Here is a 21,182-nt window from a genome sequence, read left to right on the forward strand (position 1 = left end):
ACCTGTTCTGAAGGTTTATGGGTGCAGGTACCCTTAGAAAGGAAAGAAGAAGGAACATGTATACTCCAATTTGCTTCTATTGAGTTCCCTAGAGAGAGCAGTTTTCAAAGCCTCAACCTTTCTTCTTAATGCTTTTATTCTGATAGCCAGATATAATAACACAGGAAAGATTTTTAGCAATTCTTTGGATTCTTTTTACTGGCTTCAAATGAAATCCAAAAACATTTCTTTAGACTCCCAGCCCACTTCTTATTTGTTCTATTTCACCAAATGTTTAACTCTCAAGCATGGTTGTATTTTTTAATTGAAGGCCTATTGTGAATTTACTATTCTGTTTTATTCTAGAAGGGAGAAAACATAAGACCACCCCCCGAAAAAGATAATTTTTATTAGAAATAATATCCTTTATGTTAAAATTCTAATCTTTTATCTTAAAACATAGGTTTATTTAAAAAGGGGCGGGGGAGATACAGTGAAGTGGAAATAACATGGCCACCCAGCAAGGAAAAATTACAACAAAATTATGTTAGTATTTTTTAAAATATTTTTAATTGTGATAAAATATATATAACATAAAATTACCATCTCAATCATGTTTAAGTCTACAGTTCAGTGGTATTAAGTATATTCACATTGTTGGGCAACTATCAACACCATCCATCTCCATAACTCTTTTCACCTTGCAAACCTGAAACCCTGTACCCATTAAATAATAACTCTCCATTTGCCTGGTTAGTGTTTTTAGCATGAAGCATGGCTGGAACTTCTCCTTTCATTAGGGCCATAATATCCAAGGGAACATCATCCCACATGTCCTTAGCACAAATTCTTTAATTTGCTATAACGCTGCGGTGACATTAGCAGTGTATCCGAAGAGTTCATTTAGCTACCATTTAAGCTCAATATGCATGTTGTAAGATTTAGTGTGTTTTTGACAGTGGTTTATGGAGGATGAGTGGCAGTATCATGATCATTTTAGTATTTTATTTTACATAGTACATTTCTTATCAAAAGAAGGCATTTCATTTGTCCTATTGCCTAGGTGATTCTTAATGGGAGAGAATATGAAGATACCAAATTGCAGAACCATTTGTCATTGATCATTGGCCTTCATATCTCCCTGGGCTTCAATGTATGTTGTTCTTATGTCCCTGGCTTTTAGTTCAGCCAGAGAAATGGTATGATCTTCAAGAAATGAAAATCCACTTTACTAAAGTCTCTATAAAACTAAGTGTTTGATGTGTTACGATTGACTTTCTCCTACACTAACTTTACCTTAATGGTGTTGACTATAAAAATTGTGACTTTTTTTTCAAACAAAATGATTACATTACAGGCTATGCTACATAAACTAGACGAAGAAAATATTGGAAAATCCACTCATTGGTAACAAAACTGCTTAATGGGCCTCTTTAATTGCTTTCTTATAAAATATAATAAAGCTAACAAATGCAAAGCAAAAATTTAGTATTTTGATCTTATTTGCTCCACTTGATGGGATGTTGTGATTTTCAAGGAATAAACTGCAATGTATGTTACTTAATAGTTGATCACATTTTCACCCCTTAACTCGCGATGTTCTCCCTGGTTAATGCAGTATGAAGGTCTGCGCCCAGATATTTAAACCAAATGTGGATTCTGTGTGTAGTCCCCTGCTGAGCTCCTCTGTATTATGATAGTAACCTAGGCATTTTAAGTTGGTGTTTCTTGGATTACTAATTTGGATGACATGGATCGATCGTAAAGGAAATACCTTAGATTAATGGGTAGCCCAAGCCTAGAAGGAAGAATAATTTAACAAAAGGAAATGAATGCACTTTCATTATTGCTCCATTTCTCAAAGTGCTACAAGTTGCTCCCAAAAAAATTAATTCAGGAAAGATGCATGTTTTATTCTCCTCTGCCAGAGTCAGCATCAATTTCAAAAACTTTGAGAAAGTAGAGAACAGTCTGTGTTGTGGGTAAGCATGGGGGCTCTGAGTTTGAATCCAGCATCTGTCACTAATAGTTGTGTGACCTTGGGAAAGTTATATAATGTCTTCTGCCTCAGTTCCACCATGTGTAGTATGGGGATAATAATAATATCTGTCTCATAAAGTTGTGAGGTTAAATGACATGTTTCATAGAAAAGGCTTACCACTGTGACTGACACCAAATGTTAGCTACCACTAATGGTAGTACTAGTAACAGAAAAATCATTGAGCCCTAGGCTTCTTATGCTTACTTGGTCATAGTGTTCTTTTTTTGAGATATACCTATAAACATCTCATAGAATTAAGGTTGTGTTGAATTAACTTTGAGAAATTCTATGTTATGATGCACAGGATATTCCTGTTTCCTTCTAGTCTCTAGTTGTCTCATGAATATGACTTTTGATTATCTTATCTTGCATACAATGATTTTTTAAAAAGTTTTAAAGTGTTTCCTCTTTTATCGTAGTGTATATTTTAATTACTGGTATAACGTTAAGCCTGTTTTACCACTGGAGAAAGCTAGGGCTCACATTCCTGTGGCCATTCAGTGGCAAAGCCAGAACTCTTCAGGGTACCTCTTCCTTTCGCTGTGTGTTTTCCCCCAGGCAGTGTTATTTCTCAAGGTCAAGCAGAGTCCATTGTGTTTTCTAGAGTACCCAGCACAGTACTAGGATAGAATAGATGCCTTATATGTGTTGGCTGAAATGAGAATGAGGCAAGTGGAGGTTTTTGTAAAGCAGGTTTTAGTAGGGCTTTTTAATTGGGTCCTTGCCATATCTAGCTAGTCTTAGAACCTGAGTAATTTAGAGTCTGCATAATTGTTTTAGAACATTAACCAAGGAGAATAGGAATTTCTAAACTAAGGGCATATATTTGAATGATTAATTTTCTTTCAAATGTTAAAATTTTGAGTACTTAGAGTCCATTAACCCAACATACCGTGTCTCCCTGAAAATAAGACTTAACCATACCATCAGCTCTAATGCGTCTTTTGGAGCAAAAATTAAAATAAGACCCGGTCTTATATTAAAATAAGACTAGGTATAATATAATACCGGTCTTATTTTATATAAGACCGGGTCTTATGTAATATAATATAGTGTAATATAACATAACATAACATAACATAACATAACATAATACGGGGTCTTATATAGTATAACATAAGACCGGGTCTTACATTAATTTTTGCTCCAAAAGACGCATTAGAGCTGATGGTCTGGGTAGGTCTTATTTTCAGGGAAACACGGTACTAGTTACTATCCTCCATTCTTGTGTAGGATATCATATTGGGATGAAAGTAATTAACAGCCTCAGTTACTTTGGAAACATTCTATGATAATGAAGGCTAGTCACTCAGGTTCTTTGCTCCTTCCTCAGTTTGATGAAATCACTTAAGCTTTGGGTCCAGAAATGAAGTAATGTTTAACTGTTAGGACTTAAGTCATGCTATGTCAATTAGACAAGCACTTAAGCATCATCTTTTATATTATTTTTTCCTTAAAGCAGATTACTCAGACTAAGAAAAGTTGTCAGCTTTTTTGGCCATGTATTCTCATCTCTAGGTGTTTGAAAACAGTAGTGAATTTTATATCTCTAGCTGCTTCCTACAGTACAATAAGGGTCTCACTTGGATTTAGGTAATTTTCTCAGTGATATAATGGGTAGCATATATACTGCCTACATGGTGTTTTGAAAATTGGTTATATACCATTATTTAAGAATTAATTTGACCTATCTAGGGGCAACAAGAAGAGGGAAAGGATAATAATTTTCCAAGATATTGGTCTCGTCCTTTATGTTATCGTACTTATTTTATGAAGTATTTGTTGGGCAGTAGGGTGAGGATGGTCCTTGAAGATGGTAAATGAGATCACATGAATTATTAAGTTCTGTTCTGTTCTTGTGATACGGCTGTACAGGCTTACTAAAACATTACATTTGTGTTTTGGAGCGGGAAGTAGAGCAACTCATAGTTACATGATTTATTTCATGTATTTATTTCTGGTGGTCAGTTATATAAAATGGGAAAACACATTAATTGTCTAATTAAATGCTGTTTAGTAAATAGAATATTTCAAATCGTGGGATTCCTGAGGAGAAAACATAATAAAAAGCATCCTTGATGAAAATATTGGGAACCATAAAGTACCCGGAAAACTCTCACTTCTTCTTCCACCAGCCAACCTGAAGGTGCCAGACCTAAACCGCAGTAGGTCTGACCCCATCTTCTCTATTGACTGTATCAAGAACCCCACACTTTGATATGTTTTCCTTGAAATGCATCTTGTAAATTAAGAGTCGTTTTTACATGGTTTTGATATTGACCCAAGAGTAAGGTGATGGTTTGATTTATTGTAACTTTAAATTTCCAATCAAATGAAGAGCCTTTTCCTTGCAGCCAAGATCTTATTTTCAACAAGCAAACAAGACATGATCTTAATGCAAAATTAAATACTTGCATATGGCAGGATGGCATTATAGTATCACATGACAAGCAAGGATATTAATATTTTCAGAAAAATCAATGAGTATTTGTCAAAAAAAATTAATTATGTATGTTTCCCTCTTCTCTCAGCATTCACTGTTACAGGTTTGTTTCATACAGTAATGTGTATTGTATTGATTAGAATCTAAAGAATGAACCTGAGCTCGTGATTCTCTACACCTTTCCCACATTTGCGTCCCCCCTCCACATTTGTATAACTTCACACATGCTCATATCCATTATGGCAATGATGGATTATTGGCATTCAACCAACATGACAGGATGTCACAGGTCGCTGGGCAGAGATTTTCAGACTCTGTTTCCACCTGAATTAACTATTATTGAAATAGTTTATTGAGATTGAAGTATTGATCATTTTCTGCTAACCTTGGCTTAAGGGAAGGAAGAGGATGCAGTGATGCTTTTGACCGACATTAAATTTCATTTTTTAAAATCTCATTTATTTAGCCTATTCCTCTTCCTGTTTTATAGCCTCTATTGTTTTATTGCTTGGAAAAGTGTATCTTGGCTTTATTTTTATGACAGTATAATTATACTTCAGAAATGTACTTGATTACTATGGGTAACAAAATTGTTCTAGTATATTGGTTTGGCCAATATTGCTATACAAACAACTTTTCAGTCAATTGAGTCTGTTAAAAATCAATACATTATGGTAATATTTCAAGTAAGAATTTGCTGAATCTAAGTATTTCAACACCATCTCCTTTCAGGGAAAAATAGTTTGAAGTGGCAAGACTTCTTCCTAATATTTTATTTTACTAAGAACGCTTTCTTTATAAATAAATTTAAAGTCCCTAGCAGAAGTGGCTGTGAACAGATAACATTAGCACACTTCTGTTTTTAAAGGGTGGAAGAGGACTGGTTTCCTCTTGAAATCTGTTCTCTGGCTGCATTAGGAGGGTATAACATCCAGATTTGACTTCATCTTGCAGTTTGCCAGTTTCGGATTTAAAAGTGTCTGGTTCTGGATACTGAGTTTACAGAGAGGTGGATAGTTCAGAGACCACCCAGAGGATCACAGAGAGGATAATAAGGGGTCTAGAAATTGTGCTTGTCCAGTCCTCCTCCATCCGTTTGTTGAACATCCGTGTTCTGAGCGTGTGCTGTGTGGAGGGCCGTATGCTGGCTTTCAGGGCCAGCCTGGCTCTCATTGGGCCTGTGTCCTGAGGGAGGAGAAGCTCTGTGCACAGATAAGTGGGGGTCGTGTCCAGGTCACCTGCATGGGCCTTGCACAGGGCCCAGCACCGTGCCTTATCTCCTGGGACCTCTTAGTCAGCATTGCAGGGATCAGCCTGCACAGGCAGATACTTCCCAACCTAAGGGTGGACACAAGTGTTGTCCATTGCTGGGTGGCCCTGGGAGGTGTGAACTCCTACCTTAGGCAGCATGACGTGGCTGTTGTTGAGAACCACTGAGAAATGAATTCCCACTTAGACTTGGACATGACGGCTCTCAAGTCTGAAGTTCCAGATCTAAATTCAGCATCCAGCTACCATAAAAATATTGTCAGGTATTGCTTGGTTTTGTTCTTTTAAATTTTGTCTTATTGTAGATTTATTTATTCATTGAACAAATATTTACCGGACAAGTTCCCTGTGCTCTTGGCCTTACACTAGTGGTGCAAGCAGACAATAAGGAAATGAATACCAAAGTAAGATGCTATCAGACCTCATAAGGGCTGTAAATACTGTAAAATAGGTGGTGAGCAAGGCTTATCTGAGGAGGCGATGTTTGAGCTGAGACCTGCAGGACAGGAAAGAGCCAGTCACGGGGAAATCTGGGAGAGGAACCTTCCAGGCCGAAGGAACCACTCTTGGCAAAAGCCCTAAGGTGGGTGTGAACGTGTCTAGGCCAGCGAGGTTGCTAATGGTGTGAGCTCAGGGGAAAGCAGAGGGATGGGCAGGGCTGGATCACGCCAGATCTTCGAGACCTTGCTAAGCTTATGCTAAGAAGGCCTGGTCAGTATGGTTACCCGTTTTTTAACCAGTGAGAAAATAAAGCTTAGAAGGGTTAAGTGGCATGCCCAAGGTCAAATCAAGACTAGAACTCAAGAACAAACATCAAGTTGTGCATTTAAATACATACCATTTTTATTTGTCAGTTATACCTTCATGTAAGAGCTAGGGAGGAAAAAAAAGACTAAAACTCAGGTCTTCTGTCTCCTAGATCAGTACTTGGGACAGCTTCTAATGCCAGGGTTTTTCTGTTTGCCGTTCACTCCCTTGAGTTTCCTAATTTTTAGCCCAAATTAATTTTGGATGTAAGATATAAATTAATATATAATTCTGAAAGTCAATGATGTGCCATCTCTAGTTGTTAATTTTAGAGACTTTTTAGTAGATGTTTAAATAGCCATTCCTTGGCTGACAGAATTATTGCAACAAAACTTATTTGGTTTATCCTTTGGGTCTCTTTACTTATCAAAAACCTAGAATTTAATAATGAAATACCTAAATTAATTGTATGGCTATGCTCGTGGAGGCAGTGCATTTCTTGATTTATAAGGCACATTAATTTTTTTCTTCAGCTGTTTTATAGTATCTGATGTGTTAGAAAATTGTAGTCTCTTGGTTGGCATATAGCACAAGCAAATATTTGTATACCATAGCATCTAGGGTATTTACTTAAATTGCTTTTTTGGAAAATAATTCACTGGGAAGTCCAAAAGGCATTTACTGTGTATAACTTTCTGCCACAGTTTTTTTCATTGCTCTGTTGTTGGTTACTTTGATATAAGAGACCATGTTTCCATTAAATTGCTGCCTTACTGGAGTGATATATGTGTAGGTTCTGATTTGTGCACTAACGGTGAATGAGAGGAGCAGATTTACTAAATTAGAGGGGAAATAGCAAGAGAGACTTAGGCTGCGGAGATTAATCATAAAGTTTTCTTAAACATTAATTTGTTTTTTAAGTGTGACTTTGTATTATGTGATCCTCTTGACTTTAGAATTTCCTTACTTTTCCTAGTACTTTTACTGCTAAGTACTGGTTTTTGTTTTGTGAATTCAAATAGTGAAATGAAAAATGTTCAGGCAAAATTAGAACTTGCTTTAGGGCATAATCAATATAGCATTTTAACAAGCTTAGTGTATTTCGAAAATATGTCTTGTGTAAAGTTCTCAAACATACTGATTCTATTACAACTGCTAACTGTAGCAGCAAAGTGTAACAATATACTTAGTCAATAAACGTAAAACTCTGATTAAACCATAGTTAAGTTTTCAGAAAAGTTATCTAAAAATTATGAATAAAATATGTTTGTACAATGTCTCAGCAACAAAATGTATATAGCTAATGAAATTTTATAGTGGTAGAGAAAATGATACATGGGGTAAAATTACAGAATGAATTTTTACCATAAACACATGTACTAAGTTTCTGTACACCATTTCTTCTCCCTGCTAACTTTTTCTTAAGGTAATTCCTCGTTTTGCAGAGTATAGCAGCTCGGTCACTGACTGAAAGGGCAAATGAGAAATTTCCCTGCTTCCCTGGAAGTCCAAGTAAAATGTTTCAAGGCCCTGCCTGCCTATATACACCCAAATGCAGGAGCTGCTCAGAATCAGTGGCTGCGTTTCCATTTCCAAACTGGACCACCATTGCATGTCCAGGGTTATCCCCCAGCAACATTGGGACGTAGCTGGGTAGAGGAGGTAGCACCACCGAAACTCATGCTTTTATTTCTTCGTATCTTCCCAGTGCCCTTCTAGTGAATAACTACATTTTGGTTCTATGAGGAGCTGATGTAAGCAGACTATGTGCGAGCCTAAGGATCTCTGCTGGCATTTTCTAGCAAATACACTACAGTTGTACTTTTTATTTTTTACAGCAGGTGCATGTCCCTTACAGGTAACCCGTATGAACAAACAGCTTCTTCTTTCTTCCCTCCTTCCCTGGAACTTGTAATCTTTGAAATAACTGCTGAATGTCCAACATGTTAGCTTCAATCACTTCAGCATATGAATCTCCAGAAATCGTATCTTTTTTTTTTTTTTTTTTTTTAATTTCCCATGATTTGGTGAGTGCATTTCTGTGTGTATTTAAGTCAACTTGGGAATCTTGGTGGTGTTTTGGCTCCTGGTCCTTATAAAGAAGTTAGTTTTCCTCTTCCCTCCCAGTCCCCAATTCCTCCCTCCTTCCATTAATCTTAGCTTTAACAGCATATGTGACATCTTTAAGCCTTAATCTCTTGAATGGATTGCAGAATAGCACCTTTTTGTGACTAATCTTGAGGCTATAAAACAAAATATTGCGTAATTTTTGAAGAGAATGTTCTAATACAATTTATATATTTTTGGAAGTCACTAAAGATATCTCAAAAAAACACAAAAACACAAAGAAAAACAACAACATTGTGGAATTGAGTTTAGAATCCAAACACTTTGCTTGTATTGTCCAAAGCATAGCTCCTCAAAATAGAGAAGAGGCACAGTGCCCTGTGCAGGGAGATCACTCAAATTCCTTCTTGTTTCGGGGTTTAAACCTGACTGTTTCCAGATGGTGGAAGGTATGATGGTAGTTTGAGTGGTGTTCAGTTTTAATGTTAAAAGAAATAGTCGTTCCTGGTTTGTTTTGACCCTCGTCATGATACGCCCATTTCATGAAGTCTGTTATGCACAAAAGTGCACAAAATGAAGACAAAGTGCCTCTCTTCAGCCTGACAAAAGCTATTCCTTTGCAGAATGGTAGCTGCAGCGAAAGTAAATAAATGAATGGACAGCAATCACAGCCTAGTTGATGAAACTGTTCAATTAAAGCACAGGCATTTACATGGTGTAATTTCCCTAAATTGCCAATGAGCCCCTTTAGACACAACCAGTGTTCAAATTGATTTCAGCATTGATTTTGGCTGAAGCTGATAAATTTCTGCTTGTTAGTTAAAGTAATTTTGCAGAAGACTTTGTACTGCAGTATTGAAGTGTTCATTTAGCTGATGGTTAAAAGAGGAGTTATTTACAGAGGCCTCTACTGTTGTTCTGAGATGGGGCAATTCCCCAATCATCTTTTACTTTTAATTTTTTAGGCTTCAGTATACCAATCAATAGGTGATTGAAACTGATTAAAACTTATCCAACCAGCTGCCTATGGCAGTTTAATTAGAAGCTGGATGATTTTTAAATTAAAGTTGTCTTATTTTCATTGCATAGCCATCTTCCAGAAGAGTAAGGGACTAACAATGCTGAAAACTTAAAGTTTGGCTTTGTTAAAGTGTCTCTCAAATGTTAACTCAGTAGCTCTTCATACTAAGGCAACTCAAAAATGTATTCAGATGTATGCTTTTATATAGATTAGAAGTAATAATATAGTTGTTCGCCAAGGAATTTTTTTTTTCAGGCAAAGGGATACCCTGTAGTATAACGAGATGTGTGAAAGAACAACTGTTTGTGGTGTATGTCTTATAAGCAAGATGAATTCTTGAGCTTATTTTTTAAAACTGCATTATAGGATGAAACTAGCCATCATGATATCCTGTGCATCTCCCTCCTGAAAACCATCAGCTTTGAATTTATATTTTTATTCTGTTTTGAGGTTCGGATTAAAAACAATTCCCAATGAATGAAAAACATATTTTCATATAAATACATGTTGACTTTTCTACAGTATTATGGGTAGGGTTATAGAAAAGAGTTGTGTGTTTTTCCCTTTTTTTTCCCCCCAGGGAAGCTTCCCCATACTTATTTTCTCTAGTGTTGGACAATTTCTTGAGATTTCAATGGAAATGGGTTAATATTTCTGTCATAGGGGACATATGACATCTGGTACTACAGGAAAGAAGGGAATAAATGGCTCACTTTTCAGAGGTGCATTTACTCTTTGACCCACTAGGGTCCTATTTAGTGTTCTAGGAAAGGTAATTTAGTAAATTTTACTCCAGTGGCCTGAAAAAGTTAATGCAACTCTGAAAAGTGAGTCATTCCATTGATTTTTCCCTATTGCTTTTTAAAAATCAGCACTGACCACATGCAGAGAACCTTGAAGACAACTGGAGTTAGAGGATTTACAAGCAGCCAGTTTATGTTCACACAGGTTTATTGGGACAGGCATTGGATTTGACTTCACAGAACTTGAATCCATTTCCCACTCCAATGCTTATCAGATAAGAATCTTGAAGCAGTTGTTAACCTAACCAAACCTTCCTTTTTGTCTCTGTAAAATGGGGATAATAAAAATATCTACCTTACAAATGTTTGTGCAAATCAAGTAGCTTCTCTCTATAAAAACTTTTTACAAACTATGAAGTACAATAGAATATTAATTATTAGTATTATAAAAGGAAGTTTTCCGAGATAGCCATTTTTGTGTCTGATTTTAGTAAAAGTGATTTATTATTAGTGACCTCTGAGCAGAGACTACATTGTAATGAAACCATTTCAGGAGGGAAGTTGCCTAGCTATTAATAGTTATTCCTCGAGGTATTCCTGTTTGTCCACACATGTATTGCCTGACTGCTCCATTTCTTCCATTCTTATCATTAAGCTTTTTTCTCTTGCCTCTGTTTTGCCCATTACATTCTTTCAGAACCTTTGATCAAGAGATCAGTATGACAGTAGTAGCTTCCTTGATCTCAAAGGTGTTTAGGCCATATATTAAAAGACATTACTCTAGTTGATATAGGGAGTGTTAGAGGCTTGAACCAGGCTGCATCAACTTATGGAAGAAATATGGAGGCAGTGATGACCACATTCCCTGAGGCAGGTGTGTGAGTCTGGAGGCAGGTCTAGACATCTTTCTAACCCAGCCAAGTTCTCCGTATCATATGTTAGGTTGGTTTGTGAGCCCTATTAGGATCATCATCTTGAAAAAGTTGTTAATATCTGTGACCTAGTAACATGTTTGGTTTGATACTTAAACAATCTTGGGGTGGGTGCCTATTGCTTAACAACACATTATTTTGCAATCAGTAGTCAAGCATCTGTAATGGGTTTTGAGGCAGAAGGAAGGTTGGCAGAGACTGTTATTTGAACTAGTACAGTTTACATAAAAGCTTCTTTTTACAACTGCTGTTTATTTTGGATTTCCTATTTTAACAGCTAGAGCCTGGCTAATGTGTTTATCTATTATGGAAGGCAACAACTGTCAGTGTTGATTTCCCTGAAACTATTTGAATTTTTTCTGTGGATGGCTATTTTAGTATGTGACATATCGGTAAAATCCACCCCTAAAGAAACCTACCAAGAGAATATATCTCTAAAAAAAATCAAGCAATAAAACGAGTTTTTACTGCTTGATCTTCTTTATTAGAGTTTTTCCATTAACAGAACCACAGCTAGTTTACTTTTCGTTACTGAAAACATGTTGTATTAAAAGATGACATCCAGAGGGTCTTAAATTAATCTTATAAGGTAACAAAAGATTTTAGTTTTGTTTATGTACTCACATGCATTGATGCATTTGACTTTTATAAAGGCAAAGAAGGGTTCTACATGTTTGGAGTTGTCTTCAGAATTGTTCAGCCTTCTAATCTTTTGACATAATGTAATACAACCGACTCTCATGTTCCTTATTTTGAAAAAAATCTTTTTTAGGTTCCTTATTTTAAATAGACTCAAAATGTATCACTTGAAGCTGGGTATCTATCTCCTAGTGGTACATTTAACCCTTTAATTTCCATCATCTCCATTTTTTTTTGTTTTAATTTTCTTTTGTGCCAAGTGTACAAAACCTTGGAATGGAAAAGTTGGAAAAAGACTGCCATTTGTTATTCTAAATTTACATAAAATCGGAGTTACTTTTTTTTTGGTCAATAAATAAAGAGCAAGAAAACAGCATCTGTAACTATGGAAACCAATGAACTTAACATCATACTGGCTTTAACAGATACCGTTTTTTGATAAAGAAGTAGATTTAATTAAATCTCAGTATGTCCAACTCTTAACTTTCTATGTTAGCAAGAATTAAGAGCTACATAGACAATTAAAATGGACAACGAATCAAAAATTTTATTTTAGCCAATGGTTTGTCTCTTCCTAATCAAACTTTTTGTCATAACGAATCTGATCTCAGAGAGGTTTCTCTTTCACCTTGTCTCCTTTCCTTTGCCCCGTCTCTGATGGACATCCTCCCGGAAGGGCATTCAGAGAATAGAAAATCAGGGAACCCAAGATAATCCCACAAGCTGTGAATTCTCTGCCTGAAAAACAGAATCAATTTTATAATTTTAGAAAGCCATTACTATGCCTGAAGTAAGCTAATAACACAAATGCATTTGTAACTTTTATTTATTTTTAAGTAGTCTTTGGTCACCTTTTTTCTTGCCTCCTACCTATCCTCTAAGAGACCAAGGGAGCAAAATAAATAAGCATCACATTCTTTCCTGTTGACCTAGAATAAGACCATTGCTCTCTAATTACTGATTATTTCTTACACCAACTCTTAGCTATTGCTTTCACCATTTTAGTGACTGAGTTATTCTCTTAGGTTTCCCATCCATTTAGAGAATTTTCCAACAATTGATAGCACTCTATGAATAGTTTACAGAGTAATTGTGTCCCTCTTTTTACCAGCCTTCTCTGAAATATGCTATGTAAGAAGTAGAACTTCAGTCCATGACAATTTTTCCACATGATATATGAAAGAATTGCCCTGCCCCCTTCACAGGACAGTGGCAATACTATCATTTCAATGTTCTTGTTTTGCCATTGTGATTAAAAGTCACCATACATGCAGTTACATACATGAGATCCTTGCTCTGTGAGGCCAAATAAAAAAGGCACGAAAGGTGTTTTCCTATTCATTTTGATGACTGTTTTGCTAACAAATTTACGTTTTAACAATATCAGTTATGCTGAAGTGTGAAATATGTACGGTTGGATCATTGGTCAGCCCCTCTATTTTTAAGTTATATTCCACCTCACAATCACTAGAGAAGCACAAGATACTCCCTATTATAAATTCTTTGTGCTCATAATTTAAAATAACTTGATTTGAATGTATTCAGAAATTAACATGCAGAATAGCGCCATAGAACTTAGATGTCTACTTTAATTGTATGAGATTGTACCAGCTTTATCAGAAAATATATGATCAGCTCTAGGTTATTTATTTTATGAACAGGAGTCAGCTGGGACGATTCATATTTTCTTGGTTCTCCTAGAATTTGAAATTCTAAGCATAAATAATTTCAGTAAACATTGTAAAATACAGATGCAATTGATTTACGCATGACATAAACTTGTGTGGGAGTCCAGATGTTGGAATGTGAACACAGGTTGTTTCTCCCTTATGTCCTGTGTGAGTGTAGGACTTTTTAACATTTTGTCTTCAAATTTTTCTTTTCCTTTCTTTCTCATTTTTAAAGATTCTTAGAGAAATTTAGTTTGTTGTTTGGGCTGGTGTGTCTTTTAATAAATTCTCAGTAGGATTTAGATGAAGGTGAGCACGCCTCTTGCTTTGTGTGGATGGTCCTAGAGCCATCTTTGAAATTTCAAAGAGCCGATATTAGAATTAATTACATTTGTCCCCAAGTATTACTTTTGAAATCAGTCACGTGCTTCTTTGAATACCCACTCTGTGCAAGATACTGCACTTGCTAGTACGGGAGCTGTAACAGCAACATTCAGGGGCGCAGGGACTCCATTCTCTGGGTTTCATTGCTGGCTGACTCTCTGCACCTTCTCATCTCTTGACTGCTTTCTTCTCATCTTTCTGACTTCTGAATTTGGAGAGCCTTGGGGCCAGTCCTCAGAGCCAGTCTCAATTTAATTCCTAAGAGCTTTTGTGATTCCATGGCTTTGCATACCACCTCATGTTGATGAAGCCCAAATGTGTATCTTCAGCCCTGGCCTCTGTCCTGAACTTCAGGCTCATATCTAATTGGTTGGATGTCTTTTAGGCATTTCAAATTTAGCCACAACTGAATTCTTGATTTCCTGTGAAATTTGCTCCTTCTATAGTTTTTCCAATGTCAATAAATGAAAACTATTCTGCAAGTGGCTCATGACAGAAACTTTGCAGTCATTCTTAATCCTTCTTTTTCTTTCAGACCATCCACCAAATTTACTCACAAATCTTGTTGGCTCTTCCTCAAAACTATTTTAAGAAATGAACCACCTCTCACCACTCTTTTCCTACCACTATTATCTCTTGCTAGGATTATTACAGTAGCCTTCCAACTAGTCTCCAGTTTCTATCCTTGCTTTCCTACAGTGTGTTTTCTCCACCCAGCAGCCAACATTATCTTTCTAAGATATATACGTTCTCTCCCCTCCCACCATGGCTTCTCATATCACTCAGAATAATAGTCAAATTCTTCATCATGATCTAAATGATACTACACAATTTATCTTCCCATTACCTTTCTGACCTCATCTCCCACTGCTAACCCTCTTGCTTATTCCACTTCCACAAACGTCAAACACACACCTCCACTTTAGGGTCTTTGAACTTAACATTTCTTCTCTGTAGAGTCTTCTTCTTCCAGATATCGAAATGGTGTGCTCCCTTACTGCTCACATGTAACCAGATGAGAGAGGCATCCCCTGATTTCCCTACCCCTAATGTATAAAAAAAAAAACATGCCTCTAGTCTTGGTTACTTTCTGTATCCTTACCTTTATTCTTTTCATTGTACTTCTGCTGCCTGACATATTATAGTCAGAAAAAGTGACCTTATAACAGACTTTATTGAGATTCGCTCTGTGCCTTAGTAAGTGCATAATAAGGTTTTAAAACCTAATTTTCTGTACCTGGCAATAAGTGTATTCTCAGTTTGATTGATGAAGAGTTCCAAATGTGATCATGTGACTAACCTGTTAATTGTGATGTTAAGATCTCCTATATCTTACTAATTTTGATCTGACTGATCCTGTTGATTAGTGAAGGACATTCTCCCACTATGATTGTGAGTTTATCAAATTTTCCTTTTAATTCCATCTGTAACATATAGGTTACTTTTTCTGACTACTGTACAATTAGTTTAGAAATCAATAATAAGTTAACCCTTTCAACACATTTGGAAATTAAATTAAAATGCACACAGCTGAATAACTTAGGGGTCATATAATACATCATAATGGAAATAAAAATATTTACAACTGAACAATAAAGAAATGCCATATATGAAAACTTCATAGGATGCAGCCAAAGTCATGTTTAAAGAATAGCTTTTTGTACATACATTGGAAAAGAATAACTGATATTAATAGGCTTAGAAGCTAACTCAGTAATTTTTTTTTTAAATGGAAGGGGTTAAACCCAAAGGAAGTGGAAGGGAAAGAATAGTAAATAAAAAAATTAATGAAATTAAAATTCAGGAAATAATTGAAGAAAACCAAAAGTGGTCATGAGATAAGTAAGGTAAGAAATCTAGAATTTGTATCATGGTATAGCCATATGATTTCAGATGGCTGTTTTAATTCTTTGTCTTCAAAGTGGGTTTAGCATGAAGTAATGCTACTTGTTTTTCTTAAGAAATGATACTCATATATTGCAGACTTTTGCCAGTGTTCATTGTTAAAAGCTCTTGCTATCTTAGTCTCAAAACATGTACTGTGTTTCCGTGAAAATAAGACCTAACTGGACCATTAGCTCTAATGCATTTTTTGGAGCAAAAAGACCCGGTCTTGTTTTATAATATGAGACCGGGTCTTATGTAATATAATATAATATCTGGCTTATATTAATTTTTGTTCCAAAAGGCGCATTAGAGCCGATAGTCAGGCTAGGTCTTATTTTCAGGGAAACACGGTAGTTGCCCTGGAAACTTACTAGTTCACTAAGATATAATACATGCCAGACCCCATCCTCATTAAATCCTGACAACTCTGTCAGGTAGGGATCGATTTCCCCATTCCAGGCTTGAGACAACGGAGACACAGTGAGGTTACTAACAGTCCAGGTTCACATTGTTAGGAAGTAGCAGAGCTGGGATCAGAAGCCAGGCAGTGACTTCAGAACTTACAGTCTTCACTCTCTCCCTGCCCCTAAGATTGATTGGCAGTGCTTGCTTCCTTGTCTGGAAAGAATCGGATATGATATCAGGTCCTTAGCCTGATTCAAATAGCTCAGCATCTTTGTAAATTTTGAATTATGAGTTTTTCTGTTTTAGAACATGGTGAAGAAAATTGAAACATCGTCACATATTTCTTTTAGGTCCTAAAATATGAATGTTCTGCCACAGTTCCAGTCTTGACTTTGCCATTGTCTACCGAGTGAACTTGGACAAGTTTTTTCACCTGGGTTTATAGTGTGTCCACTGTAAAAGGAAGGGTTAAACTAGACAATTTTCTATATTCTCTGCTAGGTCAATAAATTATCTGATTCTGTACTCTGCAAGAATTAATTCTGGTATCAACTTTTTTGTCTGGTCATCTAGAACCTAGTGTTCCAAATGAAAACAGAAAGTAAGAAAGTATGGATTGTAAGTGTTCTCTTTTGCGGGGCTCTTTATTTTCAATACTCAAAATATTTGTGCGAGGTTACTAGCTTTTGCCATCCTGAAGTATATATGTTGTGTGCTTAGTTTTAAGGGCTGGGAATATTCCCTGAAGGTCTGTGTTGGTCCCAAAGAAAATGGGACTCTCAGGACTAAGCAGTAAAAATATAAAAATGCTTCCTTCGTGTACTCATCGGAACAGGTAATTACTGTGGCAACAACAAACTAATTTGAAGTGTTAGCTGTTAATTAAAACAATGCAGAGGTGTACAGTTGTCTTTGGTGTAACCAGAGCCTCCATTCAAACTTCATTAATCACTTTATAGTTAATGTGTTGAGGAAGGTCAAGACAATTGAGATGCAGTATCTGTTGAAAGTAAACAAATTCCTTTTCCCTGGATAGAATGCCATTTGCAAAGTTAACGGGCTTACTCCACTCATACCTGGCATTGCCTTTGTCATCCACTTCTCCTTGATGATTAAATGTTAAATTGGTACTGTCATTGCACTGTAAACCAAACCACACAGCATCTTTATTGCTCGAAATCGAACCCAAACTTCCATGGATGAATTAGCATGCGTCATAATTAAATCATCAAGCCTCCTCTTTTAATTCACTTGGAAATAGGAGACCTTTCTTTTGGAACAGCGATCAGCTTTCTTGACAAGCTAATTAACTTCCCAAACTGTCCAATATGGTATACATATTAGACTGTCTGCTAATTTCCTTATCGCTGCTGTTGGTCTCAAAAGTCCAGGTGTTGCTTGTTGTCCAAAGTAGCACACTGTTCTTTTTATAACTTTGGAATCCTTGTGTATGCAGTCAACTATTTGTCTTCACATTTTTAGTCTTTGGTTAGTGATTCTAATATACAGTACCTTTTAAAGTTGTGATTGGAAGAACTTGTGGTCTACAAGGGGAAAAATAATAAGATAATTACAAAATTTTACGTATTATGTTACCTGTATTTACATGGAATAAAGTTATTAAATTCCTTCAAATCGCATTTCAGATTAGCTTAGTCTAACAACTCTATCAGGCATCGAGGAAAATACAGTGTAAGTCTTTATATGTCAGTGTATTACATGAGTGCAGATATATCTTGAATCAAATTGTGACCTGAAATGTAGTTCACGTTGTAAAAGCCTGATATTAACATAGATAGTACAGTAAGTGGTAATTTGTTTTAAAACCAGTATAATATAGGGGTTCTACTTATAAAATGTATGTCACTTTATACAAAATATAAAATATTTTTAAATAATTTAAATTTTGTAAACTTAATAGTATTTCTATATACTAGGGAGGTTGACATTTAGAGAAAGTTTTCAGACACTTTTACAGATTAAAGAACTCTGCTAAAGTGAACAATTGCCAATTTTGTAATCTTGCCTTTCTTTTAAATGAGATATACCTGAATTTCTCTATAATTAATTGATAAAATAAAGGCTAAGTTTACCTTCCATAGTTGGCTCAGTTTTTGTCCACTCAAGTAGAAAAAACAGAATGAATTTCTTATCTGCATATACATTTTACATGTTTTTTCCTAGTCTTACCTGAATTTATAACATTTTATATGTGAAAAGTTATAAATCCTTATAAGTTGTTAATAGTTAAATTATAAGTCTGTCACTTTAAAAACACTTGTCAGTGATTGCACAACTCTGTAAATTTACTAAAAATCATTGAAAACTTAAAACAAGTGAATTTTTCATACGTAATTATCTCAATAAAGCTGTTTTAAAAATTTGAGCAATCACACAAATATTTCTGCCAGAACAACAAAAAATGATTTTTTCATTTTGATAGTAGTGGAATGCGTGTTCTTTTTAAAGAAATGAGTGATTTTTTGTACCTGTGTGGTGATGGATGTTAACTAGACTTACTGGAGTGATCATTTTGCAATATATACAAATGTCAAATCATTATGTTGTATACCTAAAATTAATGTTACGAGTCAATGATATCTCAAAAAATAATAATAAAGTAAATGAACATTTTTTTACTACTAGGTCAGCTAAATTGGGAGCCTGGTAAATATTGCAACTTGGCAGGTGAGGACAGGGAATTCCTGAGAAGCTAAATTCCATTCCCCCACATCTTCCCTACCCCACTCATGTCTTAACAGTAGCCAAGTGAGAGGAATAACATCCGATCTTGGCTAATGTGCAAAATCCTCTATAGAACAAGATTTCAGTTCTTCCAAACTGATTTGTTTCTTTGTACTTCTATGGACTTGCAGTAACAGTGCTTGTTCGTGTTGCATGGTTCATTTTGAAATTTTTTATATAAGGCAAAATTGTTTCTGGATAATGGCAGAATGTGCAGTCCTTGCAGTACATACATGAAAGTCCACATTTCATTCAAATACAAAAGGTCTTGATGATATAATGGTATTTTATTTCTGCAAACCTTATTCTTACTCTTTTTCATAAGTGAATGTATTCATCGTGACTTAAATTGTAGTTATTTCACTAGCTGATCATATGAACTTATCTCTCTTCTGAAGCTTTTTTAATACTGAAAGATACCAGCTTTAGGAAAAGATAAACCACATACTATGACTTCCTATGACTTCTTACGTCAATTTATATCTTACGCCATAGCTAATTCCATGTGTTTTGAGATTATTTTGATGAAATGTGATATAGTTGACCTGTGTGTATAATTGAAATAAACAAAAGGAAAACCACCCATTTTATATGGCTCTATATAATGCTTGACAGAGAGCTATAGAAAACCACCACACACACTGACAGTATGTTGTAAGAGTTCTGGAGCCAAAGACCTGGCTTGGAGGTCCAGTTCTGCCACTTACTGACTTTGTGCCATTAGACTACTTAACTTCTCTATGTTTCAAAGTTCTCATCTATAAAAGGAGGCTAATAAATGCCAGCCTTACCTCTGAGGGTTATTTTTAAGGTAAATGAGTCATTTTTGTAAGCCATTAAGCTCAACAGAAATGTGAATTACTCATTTTACTAGTTTTTTTTTTAAAGTATCATATATCTCATTGCTGCAGATCTGTTCAGATTTACATTCATGTCCTTAACCATTATGTAGGTTGTTTAGTGATCCCAAGTGATTTTGTTACTTTTCTTCTTCCCATAGAGCATATCATGTCCCAAGTGGGAAAATATTAGCTGTAAAGGTAAGTGCTGGATAAATTTCATGAAATTCTTGATGCTGTCCACTTTTTCTTCCCCCTGTTAGCTTAAGTCACAGGTATTGTCAAAAAGGAAATGAAATGGCTTAAGGTTTTGCTGGTTGGTGGTAGAAGCTGAGGTAGAACTGTTGTGACATTCAGGCCTGTGAAGGTATTTTACAGATGCCTTCTAATGATCAGGTACCTGTAAGCTCCTTGTGTTGTGCTTCTTCTCATCTTTGTTACCTCCACTTCTTTCTGTGTCCCCTTGCTAAGTGGCATCACGATCTTCCTGGTCTTGCAGCTCAAAACCTTAGTAGTTACTCCTTTTTTTCCCTTTCTCTCTGACATCCTGTAAGTTACCATATCCTGTCAGAAATTTTTCCTGAAATGTGTCCATTTGTCACTTTCTATTCTTATCCTCATTGCCTTGGCCTCATCAGGTTCACATACCTCCTACCTGGACTTTTTACAATTTCATCACTACACCTTTAATCTTTTTCTTCTCCCGTATCCCTTTACTCTGCCCCCAGAGTTGAGAAGTTGAATCACAGTTCTGACCATGTCCCTGTCTTGGCATTTCCTCTCTTTCCGATGCCCAATAGTGTACAACATAAAGCCTGAGATGTGTGCCTCGCTCTGCCCCTTTACGGCATCCTGAAATACCCCAGCACCACACCCACCAGTCGTCAAGCTGTGCATACCTCATGGGTGTTCTACGCAGATAGACACTCCTCACTTGTGGCCATCTTGTTTGTAATCCACACCTCATCCATGCCATACTCCAAGATCCCAGTCCTGCCATGACACTTTGAGTTTAATCTCTGGCATTGGTTGTTGGTACTTGATCTTCTCAATGTTTTATCTTAAATTTCCCCAGTGGGCTCTCCTGAATTGTACCTCTTGACTGAACCTTCAGCTACCTCTAATCTAACCACACCAAACCCCACTTCCAGTCCTGGGTTCTTAGCTAACAAACTGGTCAGACCTGCTTCCTTCCTCACCCTCCCCACAAATTGATCAGGCTCTCTATACATCTACCTGTACAGCTGCGTCCTCTGCGTTACCTGTCTGTTACTTATCATCATGCCCGGTGTCTCCAGTCTCTGGGACCTTCATAACGAAAGCTTTTATTTTTTGAGTGACTACTATATGCCTGATATTATACTAGACGCC

General features: G+C 36.1%; 1 protein-coding gene across 4 annotated transcripts in view; it reads left to right on the top strand.

Annotated features, from left to right (window-relative positions):
* MAP2K5 (mitogen-activated protein kinase kinase 5) overlaps positions 1-21,182 on the top strand; it is a 236,612-nt gene that overhangs the window by 55,081 nt on the left and 160,349 nt on the right. For all 4 annotated transcript variants that reach the window (XM_081048101.1, XM_081048100.1, XM_081048102.1 and 1 more), the window contains one exon: positions 19,973-20,012. In XM_081048101.1, coding sequence (XP_080904227.1) covers positions 19,973-20,012 — 40 coding nt within the window. The remainder of the gene's footprint in view (positions 1-19,972; positions 20,013-21,182) is intronic.

This window comes from Rhinolophus hipposideros (genome assembly GCF_964194185.1).
Source record: "Rhinolophus hipposideros genome assembly, chromosome: 5".
Lineage (NCBI taxonomy): Eukaryota > Metazoa > Chordata > Mammalia > Chiroptera > Rhinolophidae > Rhinolophus > Rhinolophus hipposideros.